Source organism: Diospyros lotus, chromosome 2, assembly GCF_014633365.1.
Source record: "Diospyros lotus cultivar Yz01 chromosome 2, ASM1463336v1, whole genome shotgun sequence".
NCBI classification, from domain to species: Eukaryota; Viridiplantae; Streptophyta; class Magnoliopsida; order Ericales; family Ebenaceae; genus Diospyros; species Diospyros lotus.
In genome coordinates this window covers 24,488,923-24,505,553 of record NC_068339.1, presented here as the reverse complement: position 1 = coordinate 24,505,553, position 16,631 = coordinate 24,488,923, and the positions used below count along the sequence as shown (strand labels likewise).

At 33.9% G+C, this 16,631-nt stretch overlaps 1 protein-coding gene across 2 annotated transcripts; it reads left to right on the top strand.

Annotated features, from left to right (window-relative positions):
• The first annotated feature begins 472 nt into the window (after positions 1 to 472).
• Positions 473 to 3,968, top strand: LOC127795258 (cysteine-rich receptor-like protein kinase 44). 2 transcript variants are annotated; one of them, XM_052326830.1, is made up of 7 exons: positions 473 to 1,743; positions 1,884 to 2,018; positions 2,097 to 2,242; positions 2,525 to 2,735; positions 3,022 to 3,118; positions 3,272 to 3,422; positions 3,507 to 3,968. In XM_052326830.1, the coding sequence occupies exons 1-7, from the start codon at positions 963 to 965 to the stop codon at positions 3,846 to 3,848; spliced, it is 1,863 nt and encodes a 620-aa protein (XP_052182790.1). In that variant the 5' UTR covers positions 473 to 962; the 3' UTR covers positions 3,849 to 3,968. The 2 variants fall into 2 exon arrangements, with proteins under 2 accessions (XP_052182790.1, XP_052182789.1); XM_052326829.1 differs by having other exon boundaries at positions 477 to 1,743; positions 2,881 to 3,118.
• The last annotated feature ends 12,663 nt before the right edge of the window (positions 3,969 to 16,631 follow it).

The window sequence follows — 16,631 nt, the reverse complement described above, 5'->3', positions numbered from 1 at the left end:
TCCGGATGTTGCAAATTTTTCATGACCAGTGACCAAATCCCACAGGGCACAAACATGGTAATTCAACTCTAAACGGAACCATTCCCCTTGTTGGTTTATATAATGCAACCTCAAGGAACAGCAGAAAAATCATCACTTCACCTAATACCGTCCCCATTTCTAGCCTCAAATTCTATCAATCTTTGTTCCGAATATTCCCACCTTCAAACTTTAGCTCTAGCCTTTAGCCATGGAAGTTTCTCCACCGTATGCGTCACCAGAGCTTCCAGGTTCATCGGCTCGTGGCTCGTCATGAGGCTTCTTCAACGCGGCCATACTGTTCGCGCAACCGTTCGCGACCCAGGTACACAAACCAGCTTTAGTTCCCATCCATTAATGGGAAGAATTCAAGCAGGATCAAAGGGAAGAAGAATTAGAATAAGGAGAACAATTCTATGATGATTTTTCGTTTAATGTTAGGGAACATGAAGAAGGTGAAGCCGATGATGGAGTAGCCAAATGCCGACACCAACTTGACGCTGTGGAAGGCGGATCTGGGCGAAGACGGGAGCTTCGATGAGGCCATCGAAGGTTGCTCCGGCATGTTTCATGTAGCCACGCCCATGGGCTTCGACTCAAAGGACCCTGATGTTCGACGGCGGTGCGAGCGGCGGTGGTGTGGGCGATCGGGTGGGGGCGACGGCGAGCGGTGCAAGCGGCGATGACGGACGGCGCGAGCGGCGGCTGTGGGATTCAAAGAGAGTGGAGAGACAGTGAAAGAGGGAGAGAGAGCGGGAGTGAAAAGGCACTGGCGGGATTTCAGAAAGAAAATAAGATAAAAAAATTAAAAGTAAAATTTAATTCTTTCTGTAAAACTTCCTGTAAAACTTTTCTGTACAAGTAGCATAATCCTTTAAAAACTGGAACAATATGAACGCCACCCATTTCTTCATTCATTCCTCGCCACTGCCAAATAACCCAAAATGCCCTCCCCCAAACAGCTTCTTCTCCTCTTCCACGTTTTCACAGCGATCGCCGGCCTCGCCGCCGGCCAGCCTACCCCACTTTTCGGGACAGAATGCGTGCCCACCGGCAATTACACCGCCAACAGCACATACCAGAAAAACCTCGACATGCTCCTCTCTTCTCTCTCGCCTAACATCGATAAGTACGGCTTCTACAGCTCCTCCATTGGCCAAAACTCCGACCGGGCTTACGCCATGGCGCTTTGCAGAGGAGACGTTCGGCCGGAAACTTGTCACAGTTGTGTCAATGAGTCCATTAGAGCGGTCACACAACTCTGTCCAAACTACAAGGAAGCAATCGGCTGGTTCGATAATTGCACGCTGCGTTACTCCAACGAGTCGATGAACGGGAAAGTGGTAACGCGTCCGGATATATGTATGTTCAACGTGAATAACGCAACGAACAAGGATCGGTTCAATGAGAAGGTAGAGAACTTACTGAGCAGCCTACGCGTCAAGGCTGCCGCGGGTGGCTCCCTCCGCAAGTTTGCCTCCGGAACTGCCCTCGGTCCAGATTTCGAAACTATATATGGTCTGGTGCAGTGTACACCGGATTTGTCGGAGCAGCAGTGCAATGATTGCCTGGCTCGAGCCTCGACCCTTGATTCGAGATGTTGTAGTGGGATGGTTGGTGGGATAGTTTTATTCCCCAGTTGTAATATCCGGTACGAGATTTACACATTCTTCGAGGAGATTCCGGTCGATGCGCCGCCACCCAATCCGCCACCAGCATCGCCAGGTGTGGTGAAAATATTAGATTAATTAGCTGTTAGATTGATTAGCTGTGTATGGCTTGCCTCTCATGATCATTCAAAAGTAGCCAAATGCATACCCACAATCTCCACTGGCAGCTTAACTACTTCAATTTTTCTTTGGCAGGAAAGGACAGTAATGCAACTAAAATAGTCACTATAGTGGTTGTTTCATCTGTCACTTCTGTGATAGCACTAATTATCTGCCTTTGCATCCTTAAAAGAAAGTGGAAGAAGAGGAGACCAGAGCGTAGATTTGAAAGTAAGTTAAAAAGTCATGACTTAGTTTTATTTTATATATATATTTTTGGTCGATTGATCAATAACTTGTTGTCTCTAGGTGAAGCCACCACTGAATTTAATACTATGGACAAAATTAACAGTTTGGAATCCTTGAAATACGACTTTCACACTCTCTGTGCTGCAACAGATAACTTTTCCAATGCTAATAAACTTGGTCAAGGTGGTTTCGGAATTGTTTACAAGGTAATTCAACATTCCAACTTTATATATGATCTCTTCCCTTCAAAAATCACTTTTAGGAGTCAAAAAGTTTAAACTGGAGGACCCTCACACTTCCACTAGTGAATTGAGGCTAGGAAAAGTGATTTCACCCCATCAAAACACACAGCAAGGGACCTTCACAGGCACTTGTTCCCTCGGGTGGTCTTTTTCCTTTTCATTCGCAAAAAGGAAATTAAGAAAAAATAATATTTTTTAATGAAAAACCATTTAAGTTGATTCTTGTATATTTATTGTGTTCTTTAGGGTAAGCTTGATGAAGGACAAGAAATTGCTGTGAAGAGGTTATCTACAAATTCTGTACAAGGGGAATTGGAATTCAAGAATGAGGTTATGTTAATGGCCAAGCTTCAACATAGAAATTTGGTTAGACTTCTTGGTTTTTGCTTGCAAGGAATAGAAAGGCTTCTTGTCTATGAGTTTGTGCCCAACTCAAGCCTTGATCATTTCTTATTTGGTATGATGGCTATACTATTTATCCACATAAAAATTTTACACATATTATCTTAAACTTTAGAAGATCCTTTTTAAGTACAATTATGGAGGTATTTAGCCCATTTAAGTTTAATTTGATTCAATCATATGAACAAATAATTTTGTAGATCCCACCAAACGAACATATTTGGATTGGGAAAGACGTTCCAAGATCATAAGTGGAGTCGCTCGAGGACTTCTATACCTTCACGAAGATTCAAGACTTCGAATAATTCATCGAGATCTAAAAGCTAGCAATGTTCTTTTAGATGCAGAAATGAATCCCAAAATATCAGATTTTGGCATGGCAAGATTATTTGTGACGGATGAAACTCAAGGGAGCACAAATAGAATTGTCGGGACTTAGTAAGATCTAAATTCCATGCATAGCTAGCTTACATAATTACTTTATCAAAGTCTATACTTGATTTTTATTGTAAAAAGTTAGGCATAAAAGATAAATTTATTTAATTTGTAATAATAAATCTACTAATTATGTCTATTATTCAACAATTGCAGTGGATACATGGCTCCAGAGTACGCAATGCATGGGAACTTTTCAATAAAGTCTGATATTTTTAGCTTTGGTGTACTAATTCTAGAAATTGTCACGGGAAAAAAGAACACTTCTTTTCAAAATGACGAGAATTTAGAGGACCTTTTGAGCTATGTAAGGATCGATGCATATTCACAACCAACTACACTATCATTTACACGTTCTCTAAATCTTATAGCACATACTGAATGCTTTCAGGTTTGGAAAGCTTGGAAGGAAGGAACAGCTTCGAATTTGATTGATCCAATGTTAAGTTCTGGTTCAAGATCAATGCGTGAGATGATGCGATGCCTCAATATTGGTTTGCTATGCGTTCAAGAAAAAGTTGCAGATCGACCAACCATGGCTTCTGTTGTTCTTATGTTTACTAGCTTATCTCTCACTCTTCCAGCTCCTTCAAAGCCTGCATTTTTTATGCAAGGAAGCATGGATGAAAATATGCAAGTAGCCAAAGAAAAGAATCCTAGTTCTTCAGGAGTGACCGAGTCTTCCCATGGATCGATTAATGAGGCTTCAATTACAGAATTATATCCTCGATGATTGTTGAGGATGTCATTGTGTTAGTGAACACATTTGACATTTGTATGTTGTTCGGAGGTTGGCTATGAGCGCTCTAGTGTAAGTTATACTACTTATCAAAGAAAAGCTTCTTTGTATTACGATATCTTTTTTTTCTCTCTCTCTCTCTCTTTTTAATTAGTTGTAATAGGATCTCTTTTTTTTTTTTTTTTTAACAATTTGGTCATTTAGAAGATTAATTCATTTTATTGCTCTTATTTATACATATATTCTCAAAACTTATTGTCATCTACAATTCTTATACTATATATATAAAGAAGAGATAAATGTATCTTTCATCATTATATATATAGAGGTGAGCAAGAGTTCGGGTAAATTGAACTAATCGAATGGAACCGACCGAACTTGTCAATTTGATTTGATTTTTCATTAGTAGCGGTTCGATTCGGTTATTTCCCTCAAGATTTTCAATTATTCATTTCGGTTTGGTTCAGTTATTCCCCTCAAGAATTTCATTTATTTGGTCCATTTTTTTTTTTTTGTATTAACTGAAAAACTGAATTGAATCGACAACTCAACCCTCTTTTATTAGGTTTGGTTCGGTTATTAGGTTCGGTTCGATTTTTTTGGTAAGAATTTCGGTTAGGTTACAGCAACTCAAAATTAGATTAGTTCGATTTCTATTATTTCGATTAGTTTAGGTGACTAGGTCTGTTCAGTTCGGTTATATGCCTCTGTTTAATTCAATTTGGTTAGTGATTTTCGATCGGTTCGATTCAATTATAACCGATTGCACACCACCTACTTATATGCATATTTGCAAATTTTCATTTTTATGTAAATGTTAAGGGTTGTTCACTTACAAAAAATTGGAGTAGTTTTTCAAAAAAAAAAATCACAGAAACAAAAAATTAAAAATTGTGTTCAAATTAAAATTTTCTAAATTAGAAAACAGAAAATAATAAGGTTGCATTCTCTTTACTTTTCAATTTTCAATTTTGAGTTTTGAATTCATTTTCAGTTTTCTGTTTTGATAGTCTATTTTTAAAAAATTGAAAACGCATTCTCTTTGTCATTTTGAAAAATTATTTCTCAAAACAGAAAATTAAAAAATGCGTTCTCTTTGAACTTTTGAAAATAATTTTTTAATGATATTTTATTCAATAAATTTGATTATTTAGTAAATTAAAAATATTTAATGTTAATATATTATTAAAAAATATATACATTTTAAAGTTAATGAATTTTGTAATATTTTTTCCTATTATAATAATAAAATACAAATAAATAAATGTGTTTTGAGTTTTAAGTTTGTTTTGGATGAAAACACTCAAAATAATTTTTTGTTGTTTTGAGTTTTCTTTGTAATTTTTTTTTTTTGTTTTCAAAAATGTATTTTTAAAAACAGTAAAGAGAACGAGTTTTCTTTATTTTAGAAAACTGAAAACTAAAAATAACTTGAAAACAATAAAGAGAACGTAACCTAAGTTTTCTGTTTTTCAAACTTGTATTGAAAATCAGAAAATGTTTTATGATGCCTTTATTAAACCATGTTTTTCAAAGTTATCCTTTGGAAGGTCCTGAGATCAAATTTGGCTTTTTCACAAATTTAAAAACGACTTCCTTCACATTTTTTTCTTGCAGCCTTCTTCTTTACGTTCCTTGCAGTCATCTTCTTCACATCCATCGTCGCCTAACTAAGCACCATTAGCTGTTACTTCTTTCTTCATCATCCACTGTCATCGTTTGTCATTGACTATCACTATCATTTCATTTTTCTCTATCGATCTCTCATCTTTAAATTCGTAGGTCCTTCGCCACCATTGTTGCAAATCCCTTGCCATGAGTTGTGTTGATTGTCACTAGGAGTCATCGACCTTCGCAGACCCTTAGTTCCCTCTATCAATCGTTCCTTATTAGCTTCACAGACTAGTTGACACCAATCGTCGTAGATCCTTCACCGATCATGGCAAATTCGTAGCCGCCATGACTTGTCAACCTTTTCTGGTTAGCTTTGTAGACCCTTTATATATCGTTGATTGTCACAGATTCATCGTCGCTGTTAGTCACCTTTTCAGCTTCGTTGTCGTTCATTGCCGCCATAATGGATTTGTTTGGTAGCTATTTTTCATAAATTGTCGTGAATTTATTAGTTAATGTTTCCAGTTTTGATTTGTTTATTTTCGGTTAATGTTTTTAAGTAGAAAATTTCTTGATTTTGAACACGTTTTCTTATTTTTTGAAGACTAAAATTGGTTTCATATTTGATAAAATGAACTCGTTTTTCATTTTTTCTAATTTTTTTATAAAAAAATATAAAAAATAAAAATGAAAACTAGAGATGAAAAACAAAAAGCATTCTCATAAGTAAACAACCCTTTAGTTTTCTGGACATATATTTTTCAACTCCAAGCTACCATGATAGCTACACTAACAAGCTCTAGAAGAGCGAGAGTTAATGAGATGAGCATTTTTATCTTTGGTTTTTGGTTAATTATATAAAAAATAATATTAATTATAAAAATAGTTAAAATTATAAAAATAATTTTAAAAACTTATCAAATTTTGACAGAGTTCTATAATAAATTTTAGAATTTATTAATTTTTATATTTGAATTTTTGATTCTGCATCAATTATACAACAACATTAAAACTTAAATAACTAATATCATTTTGATGTATTAATTATTTTTATAAGCTCTCTCTATGTATGTTGGTATAACAACAAACGAGTCCGCACATTACACAAGAGATATGTGTGAATTTAAATGTATAAATTATTTTTATATATAGAATTATATGAATTTATTTTAATTTTAAAACATAATTTAAATATTTTTTTTTTGAAATTATTAAAAAAATACTAGACTAGATATTGAGTGTGATATTTTATATTTATGGAAATATCTTAAAAGGAAAAAACATTTATCTGGTTCAAAAGCTCATAATATTTACAGATTCTCTTAAATTTATTTTAACACAACAAATTCATTTGAATAATAAAAACGAGAAAACAGAACAGGAATTCATTTTGATAATAGAAGTGTTAAACGAGCGGCTTGGAGTGGATTGGACTAGCATGCCCACTTGGCCCTTTTCGTTGATGAGTCAAGCCAAGTTGAATGGTCATATCAGCTATTGATTGATCCTAAAAAGAAAGCAACCTCACACAGCCTAGTTAAAACAGGTTTAGAAGGTATTTTGTAATTATTTTAAAATATAAAATTTAATTAAAATATAAATAAAAACTATTTCAAACATTTTATTTGTTTACACAAATTTAAATGAACCTTCAACCTTCATCTTATAAGACAGTATTTTAATTTTTTAAATTGAATCTATAATTTTAAAATATATTTTTTAAATTTATTGTAATCAATTGTAATTGTTGTGGGGGAGTCATGGAAAATAAAAATTTAAATATTCATAAATCATAAAAGCATCCCAAAGAAAGTCAGAGACAAAAATCTTCTAAGCAAGAGTCTTTTAAAGATTTTGAAGATTTTTCGAATCAGCCAAGTCCTTAAGCTCATATAAGCTCATGACTCATTTGAAAAGTTTTTTGAGCTTAAGTCATTTGATGACTTCGAGAAATCTTCAAAACACACTTATTCTCTTGAAAAATCAAGACACGTCATGTCACATGTCATGCAACCCCACCACCAATGCCTATAAATATCTCCCTATTGATATGTTTTTATGGTATCATCATCTAATTTAGGTATTAGAGAGCCTGCGTGGGGAGCTCTCCACTTGCCTTTTGAATTCTCTTATGTTGCAAATCCATCCAAAGTCTACTTATCTGAAAACTAGAACCATTGGAGAGAACGGCTCCAAAGACTCCTAAAAGCCATCTAAAGACCCATACATCTTTTTTGCTCTTGTGAACAGATCAAGGCAGGCATCTGTTAACCCTCCTTGTCATTGTGGACTTTATTCTCTCGTAAGAATTTTGCTAAGCTTTTCTTAAGATATAAATTTAATTATTGTATTAAAACAACAACATTAATACCACTAGACTAATGCATAATACTCTAATAAGTATTGACTAAATAAGTAAATATTGAATATAAGATTAATTTCAAAACTTAAATTATAGTAAAGGATATTTGATTTATTAATTTTTTTTTAATTTTTGTAATTTCTTAAAATTTTGTTTTCAAACTGGCCAAATGGGCCACGCCACGTACTAGCATACAAGCATGATGTGATGGGCTAAAAGGACGTGTCAAGTTATACCAAATTAATGAGTCGTGTCATGCCAGACCACAAGCTACGTACCCTTGGCCTAACATGATCTTAAATTCTAGACCATCCAATTATTACAATAATGGGTGACTAGAGACAGGCGAGTTGGGCCGGCCCACTGAGTACATCAAACCTGTTTGACACCCCTATCTATATAATAAGAGCATCAAAAATGAATTTTAAGTTATGTAATTTTATATATATATTTTTTTAACTTCAGCGTGTTATTATAGCCCATCGGCCGCCACTGTTAGCGGCATTTGATTGGTGGTTCTAGTAATTGAAACCAACAACTGAATTTATCTAATCTCAGTGATTAACATAATTAAAAATTACCAACGGTTCAACATTTGAATTTTATAGATTGAAAAATTAATTTTTAGCTTAAAAGTCGCCAACGACTAGAATCGAAAATTTTTATATCTAAAAATTAGATATAAAAATAAGAATGATCCACCAGTGAGATTTTATCAATGTAAGTTTTAATTTTTAGCCAAACATTATTTAATTCGACTAAAACACCGTCAGTCATAGGGTGAGTTTTTATGATCGAAGCCTATAATCAGTCTCCTCCGATCAGGGTGATCAACATATTCAAAACAGAATATTATCTGATGGCTCATTTTTAATAGATCTAAATTTTAAAAAAAAAAAAAATGGATGTATATAACATATATACTTGTGTTGGCAGTGATGTTTTTTTCCGACAGTTGTTAAACCCAACTAATTTGGATTCGACACAACACGTTTCACAATATAGTATTTGATTATATTTTTTATTTTTTATTTTTTTTTGGTGGCACTATAATTGCTTGAATTATGGTATCATCCAAATTCACTTTCGGGATTGGCAATCGTGGCAACACATAGACATTTTTTTATACTCGCACTCATAATTTATACTCGCATATACATCCAAATTTTTTTATACTCACATATACTCTCATCCCTAGCCATCACCTAAATATATAAATACGCACTCACACATACTTATATATATATATATATACACACAACATGGCCGCGGCCATGACAATCGCAACCCAGTGCACACACACACATACACTCACACACCTATATAAATATATATATACACACTCACACACACTTATATATATATATACAAGTTCCATGGTCGTGGCCATGGCAGCCACGGCCATGGAAACCCCCGCACCGCGAGGTGAGGGAGTTTTGAAATCCCCGCACCTCGCGGTGCGAGGGTTTCAGCAACCCCCGCACCGTGAGGTGCGAGGATTTCTAAAAATTCAACATCATGATTTAAAATTTAAAATTAGTTAAATTATAATTACTTAAAATGCAGAAATTTAAAAATTATTTATTTGTATTATTTTTTAATTTTATTTTATTATAATAAAAAATTTAATTAAAATAAATATATATATATATATATAAAGTCTTCTCGACTGCTGGCAGTCGGGGAAACCTGGCTTTCCCAATTGTTGGCAGTCGGGGATTTCAGCAATCCCCGCACCTCGCGGTGCGGGGGTTGCTAAAAACCTCTGCACCGCGAGGTGCGGTGGTTTTCATGACTGCGACCATGCTTTTGTGTGTGTGAGTGTGTATATATATATATATATAGGTGTGTGTGTATATATATATATATATATGGGTGTGTGTGTGAGCTTGCTAGCGCGACCATGCTCTGTATATATGTATGTGTTTGTGTGTATATGATGTAAGAGGGAAAGAGAGATGCGAGATGATGGTCGGCGATGAGAGGTGATCGGAGAAGAGGGTTGGTTGTGGGCTGTAGGGTGATAAAATAGGTATTTTAAAATTATTAGAAATTTTGTGGGACGTGGGTTATGAAGAGTAATTTTTCGGGTTCGCAATAGAATTTCCCTATTCCAATTGAACTTTAACTTTTCGATTTTCTTTGATAATTTAATTATCAGAATATTCGATCTAAAAAGCCTAATTTAATTATTGATAAGTATTGAGAGTTAGTGACGGATTGCTTAGAAAATTGATAATTTTTATTGTCTAGATTTTTTATTTAATTTACTTTTAATAATTTAAGTAAATTATTTAGGTAATATGGGGGATAATAAATTTTGAGTTAGTCTAAGCATAATTGAAAATTCAAATGATGTAAATTGAGAGCTTGCTGGAAAAGTGTAAGTCAAGAGAGAAAATAAGAAATGTGAAAAAGTCAAGGAGAAATTTGAAAAGTCAAAATAGCCAAAATGAAAATTTGAAGAAGTGCAGTAATCGGATGGCTTGAGAAGGCAAATGAAGATGGCTTCTAGAAGCATGAAATTGGTGAGAGCAAAAGTCAAGACTTTAGGGTTAAGGGAAGACCATCTAGAAGCATGGAGTTAGAAATAATGGTCTCAATTTAGAATTAATAATAAGTGTTTACAAGGAAAAAATTGGCAAAAGTGGAGGGGAATTAGTGAAAATATAAAGGGGTAAAAATCTGACAATTTGAGAAAAATAAGGCATTTGGCAAGGAGTCTCTCGTGGGTCTCTTTTCACTCTCAAATTCAACATTTCTCCTCCAATTTTAAATTTGAATACAACTCTCTCTGACGCCTTACATCCATCAATCAAGTATGAAAGAAAGAAGTAAATAAGGCAAGTTCATTCACTTTTTTATTTTTTTTTAAGCATTGAATTTTCTTTTTGGTTTGAGGTTTTGAAAGCAGAAGTTATGCAACATCCCATATTTTCAAGCGTATTAAATAACTTAAGATTTCAAAAATATATTTTTTTCTCATAACACATAAGATAAATTATTTTCCAGCAAATCTCACTTTACCTTCTCAGCATATCAAACTTAAAATCAATAAGTTAAGACAGATAACATCATTATAAATATAAAAGTTAGATCAAAATCTCAAATAATACATAACCGAAACCACTTTATTCTTAACATAAAGATCACACCATCGTTTAACATGACATCATTTAAATAAAATACATCATAATCAAAAGTCATACTATGAACCATCTACAAATCGTCGTCACTCCTTGGCAATTCTTTTTCCATTGACACCGCTGTCTTCACCTAGAACGTTTGAATATTTTAAGGACAAAGTCCAAATAAGATGCTAAATAATCTAAATGAGGGTTCAAAATAATTTCATGAATGTATGTAAGATATGAAAAAAAAAAAAACAAGTTGAGAGGGTTGTGCTAGCTGTCGAGAGCGGTAGCTAGATTATTTGGCTAAACGAGTCAGTTATGTAAATTAAAAAAAATTGTCATTTTTTAGAAGGTATTTTGTAATTATTTTAAAATATAAAATTTAATTAAAATATAAATAAAAACTATTTCAAACATTTTTATTTGTTTACACAAATTTAAATGAACCTTCAACCTTTATCTTACAGTATTTTTAAATTGAATTCATAATTTTAAAATATATATTTTAAATTTATTGTAATTGTTGTGGGGTGTCATGGGAAAATAAAAAATTTAAATATCCATAAATCATAGAAGTATTCCAAAGAAAGTTGAAGACCTGAATGATTCTAAAGAATTTTCTGGACAAGAGTCTCCGGATTAGCCAAGTCCTTAAGCTCATATAAAGCCATGACTCGTGACTCATCTGAAGAGTCTTTTGAACTTAATTCACCTAATGACTCTGAGAAGTCTTTAAGAAAAACCTATACAGACGATACTTTTGGGGGCATTCCATTCTCGAAGGCACCTCCAGCCCTTCCAACCTCATTCAAAGCATTTTTCCCTTGAAAAGTCAGCACACACATCAATATGTCACATGTCACGTGGCCCTCACCACAAATGTCTATAAATATCTCCTCGTTACACAATAAGAGGGGAAAAAACCCTAGATCTAGGATCCGGAAACTCTGATCCAAGTCATACTATAAACCCATCAAAAGACTACCCATTAGAAGATTCTCATCAAATGACACCCATCTAGAACCTTATAGCATACATACATACATCATTCTTTTTCATGGCATCATCATCTGACTTAAGCATTAGAGGGGTTCGTGTGGGGAGCTCTCTGTTTGCCTTCTAACTTCTCTTGTGTTGCAAATCCATCTAGAGTCTACTTTTCCGAAGACTAGAGCTATCGGAGAGCAAGGCTCCTAAAGATGCCTAAAAGCCATCCGAAGAACCCATACATCATTTTTGTATTCCTGAACAGTGGATCAAGGTAGGCATCTGTTAACCCTCATCGTCGTCGTGGACTTTACTCTCTCACCAGGACTTTGCCAAGCTTTTTTTAAGATATAAATTTAATTATTATATTAAAACAACAACCATAGTACCACTAGACTAATGCGTAATGCTCTAATAAGTATTGATTAAATAAGTAAATATTAAATATAAGTAGGGGTGGAGCCAAGAATTTTAGGCAAGATGGGAAAAAATGAAATAACACAAAAAATTTAAAATAACATAATATTAAAAAAAAATATATCTATAAATTATTACAATTGTTCTTGACATGTTCAACTTTCTGATTTTTCCTCCACGTGTCTTCGGAATGTCTAGCGATGGCTGTCACGATCCCAGTTGTATCCAAGATTTTCTCCGACGTGTCACGGTATCCTTCCATCATTTGTGCAGACTTTTTGGTGTTGCTTTCTAGAATTTGCGGTCAATTTTCATGGCCTATCTGTCGGGTTGTTTGCCACAATGTCAGGTCGGATTCAACTATATATATCCAAACTTTGCAATTCTCTCTTATTGTTTCACTATTTACCAGAGAGCTCTTCTACTAGCTAAAAATCGAGAGCCCATGTCGTTTTTTTAGTCTTCTTTCTGTCCAAAAAATAGAGAGCAAATACCACTTCTAGTTTTACCATGGCCATCGACGCTACTGCTGCTGATGTTGCTCATTCAACCTTCTTTGCTGCCTTGATTGCAACTCCTGCCACAACTCCAACATCTAGTTTTTAATGCGATGCTTGCAGGTTTTTGAGAAGAAAATATATCCAAGAGTGTGTCTTTGCCCTTTACTTCAATCATGAACAATGACTTATTTCTTTTGTAGCTATCCACATGATTTTTAGTGCCAAAAATACCTTTAATCTCCTGGCCTGGCTTTCGGTAAACGAGTGCCATTACATTCTCATATGAAGCTCAAGTTAAGCTTCAAAATTCCATTTATGGTTGTGTATCCAAAATTTTTTCCCTCCAATAGCAAGTATGATGAAACCCTAAATCCTTAATCTCTTTGAGTTTCTGGACTTAATTTGCTAATGTATAATTTTTAGGTCAACAATCTGCAAGTTTATCTAGTATTATTAAAGGAGTTTGCAAACTATTGTACAAACTCTCAAGATGTTTAAAATTGGTTTCACCCAGAAACCAATTCAAACCCTATTCCAAAACTAGATTTGAGCTTCGCCTGAAATTTTGGATACATCCCAAAAGAAAATGTCAATGAACTTGAATCCTTTGTGTTCGGCAAACATTATTAACATTGAGTATTGTCGATGAACTTAGATCTGTCGTGCCAGAAATGTCTTTTTTGGGGGGTTAGACTGTTTGTATGATTTATTAAGTTACAATAATGAGAATTTGGTTGAGAGAAATGAAGGTTTTTTCCAAGTTGTTATTTTTTTTTTTAGATTAACCATAATAAGCTCATCTATAGGTCTTTCGATTAGGAGTAAGCATTTAGTTATAATTGAACCAAAAATATAACCCAAAAAATAGGGGCGTTCGACCTCCACAGACCGACTATCCATCTAAGTAGAGAGACAGAGAGAAAAAAAGAGCAAATGAAGGTTAGATTAGGTGAGGTGGGTGGCTCTTTGGAATCAGAAAAAATAAAAAAAAATTAAAAGAAAATAAATTACAAATATATAGTATAATTTTTAAAATTTAAGGGCGGGCTAAAAGGACGTGTCAAGTTATACCAAATTAGTGAGTCGTGTCATGCCAGACCAAAAGCTACATACCCTTGGCCTAACATGATCTTATATTCTAGACCATCCAATTACTACAATAATGGGTTATGCCAAGTTAGACGGGCGAGTTGGGCCGGCCCACTGAGTACATCAAACCTGTTTGACACCCCTATATAAATGAATTTTAAGTTATGTAATTTTATATATTTAAATTTTTATTTATTTTTTTAACTTCGGCGTATTATTATAGCCCATCGGCCGCCACTGTTAGCGGCATTTGATTGGTGGTTCTGGTAATTGAAACCAACAACTGAATTTATCTAATCTCAGTGTGTTAGTGGTTGTTAGTGGAGGAGACAATGCGAGAGAACTTCCTAAAAAAGTAGAAAACAAAAGAACTTTCAGTTTCTCTTTTCTTCTTCCTAATCTTCATATATATATAATTTGCTTTCTTAGTTGATTCCATCAGTCTGGTATCAGCGCCTGTCAACCTTGCAACTTGCAGAATATTTATTTTAATTTCCGGTTGTGAAGCATGACAAACAATTTTAATATTGTTTCGTCGGTTCCCAGATTAGACGGGAAACTTGATTACAATTATTGACAAATTTTGTTGACTTACACATCTGAAGGCTCAAAATCTTTGTAGCTTTCGTTGGTCAAGGAATTCCAGATGGAGCTAATGCAAGGGGTGTGCAAACGATTTGGTACTTGAGCCTTGATCACTTCTTATTCAGTATAACTAAACTACAACACTTGTGGGTAGCAAATTTTGTTGCTATCAACCAAAATTTTATAAGTTCCTTTAATATGTATGTTGTGGAAGTTTTAACCTATTTTTAAGTTTTGATTCAATCGTATGAATGGATAATTTTGCAGATCCTATGAAACGTAGATATTTGGATTGGGAAACACGTTACAAGATCATAGAGGGCATTGCTCGAAAAATTTTGTACTTTAATGAAGATTAAAGACTTAGAATAATTCATCAAGATCTTAAAGCTAGCAATGTTTTGTTAGACGAAGAGACGAAGAGATGAATCTCAAAATATCAGACTTTGGTATGGTAAGATTATTTATGATGGAAGAAAGTCAAGGGGATACAAGTAGAATTGTTAGGACTTTCTAAGTTCTAAATTCCATGAATACCTTATTTAATTACTTAACCAACACCTATATGTTACTTCTATTATAAAAATTTTGTTAAAAAGAAAATTTTATTTAATTTGTATAGATAAATCTTCTAATCACACTAATTGTTTTGGCCACTACAGCGGATATATGGCTCCAGAGTATGCAATGCATGAACATTTTTCAATAAAATCAAATATCTTTAGTTTCGGTGTCTTAATTCTAGAAATTGTTATTGGCCAAAAGAACAACTCTTTGCAACAAGACGAGAATTTAGAGGACCTTTAAAGCAATGTAAGTATGAATATTCACCACCAATTTGGTATGTTATTTACAAGTTTTTGAATGATTTGTAGCACATATTAAATGCATGCAGGTTTGGAAGGCTTGGAATGAAGGGATAACTTCAAATTTGATAGATCACATGTTAAGGTCTAGCTCAAGTTCAATATATGAGATGATAAAATGCATCCATATCGGTTTGCTATGCGTTCAAGAAAATGTTGCAGATAGACCAACCATAGCTTTGATTGTTCTAATGCTTAATAGCTCGTCTCTCCCCCCACAACTCCTTCTAAGCCGGCTTTCTTTATGCACGGTGGTATGAGTCTAGAATGCTTGTGCTCCAAGAAAATAGTTCTAGTTTTGCAGCAACAACTGAGTCTAATAAATCAAAAAACAAATATGTCATTTCATCAATCAACGAGACTTCATCAATTATTGAGGTATATCCTCGATGATTATTGGGGTTGTCATTCCACCGGTGAACTTACGTGCATGAGTTCATAGAAGTTGGCCTTGTGAAACAAAACACTTCCTTGTAAATTGTTGACCAATAACTCAATGTAGAAGATTACGTTTATGGAGAAGTTGATGATTGATCTCAACTCTCAAAATCAAGTCATTTCTGTATTATATATAGAGGGAGAGAAGTAACTTTACTTTTTTATGCCCTGTATACTTGTGACGGCACTTTTATACCCATTTAAGTTTGCAAGTCGTACATCCAACTCCAATTCAAAATTCTCATTACAACCATCTCCTGCTCATGGGGCTACCTACCTACACTAATCAACTCTAAAACACCATCTGGGTGGTAGTTAATTTAATGGTCGATTTGGCTTCAAGTCTAAAAATATGTTGATTTGTTTGACTCTTTTTAAAATATAATAACTAATTAGTCCCTAAACCAAAATATAGTGATTTATTTAATATTTGGCACTTAAAAATAACCCTTATCAATGTAAAGTATTGTAATGAGATCAAATTTATTAAATTAAAAAAATTTCAAATAACAATAAACCTACAGAGTAACAAGAAATGTTTTGGACGATTTAAAATGATAAGTATCTTTGCTAAGAATTAACTCAACTAATCTTACCCACTTTTTTAGAATCAATTAGTTGTGACAGATGTTGTTGAGAAAATCTTAAAATTTAAATTTAGATAATTTAACCTAAAGCATGATAGAGTTCACCAAATTTAATGTGATAATTGTAATCCAAAATTCAAGTTCACTTGAGATTGGGGCTCTTAATTTAACTATGATTATGACTTCAAATTTGACTAT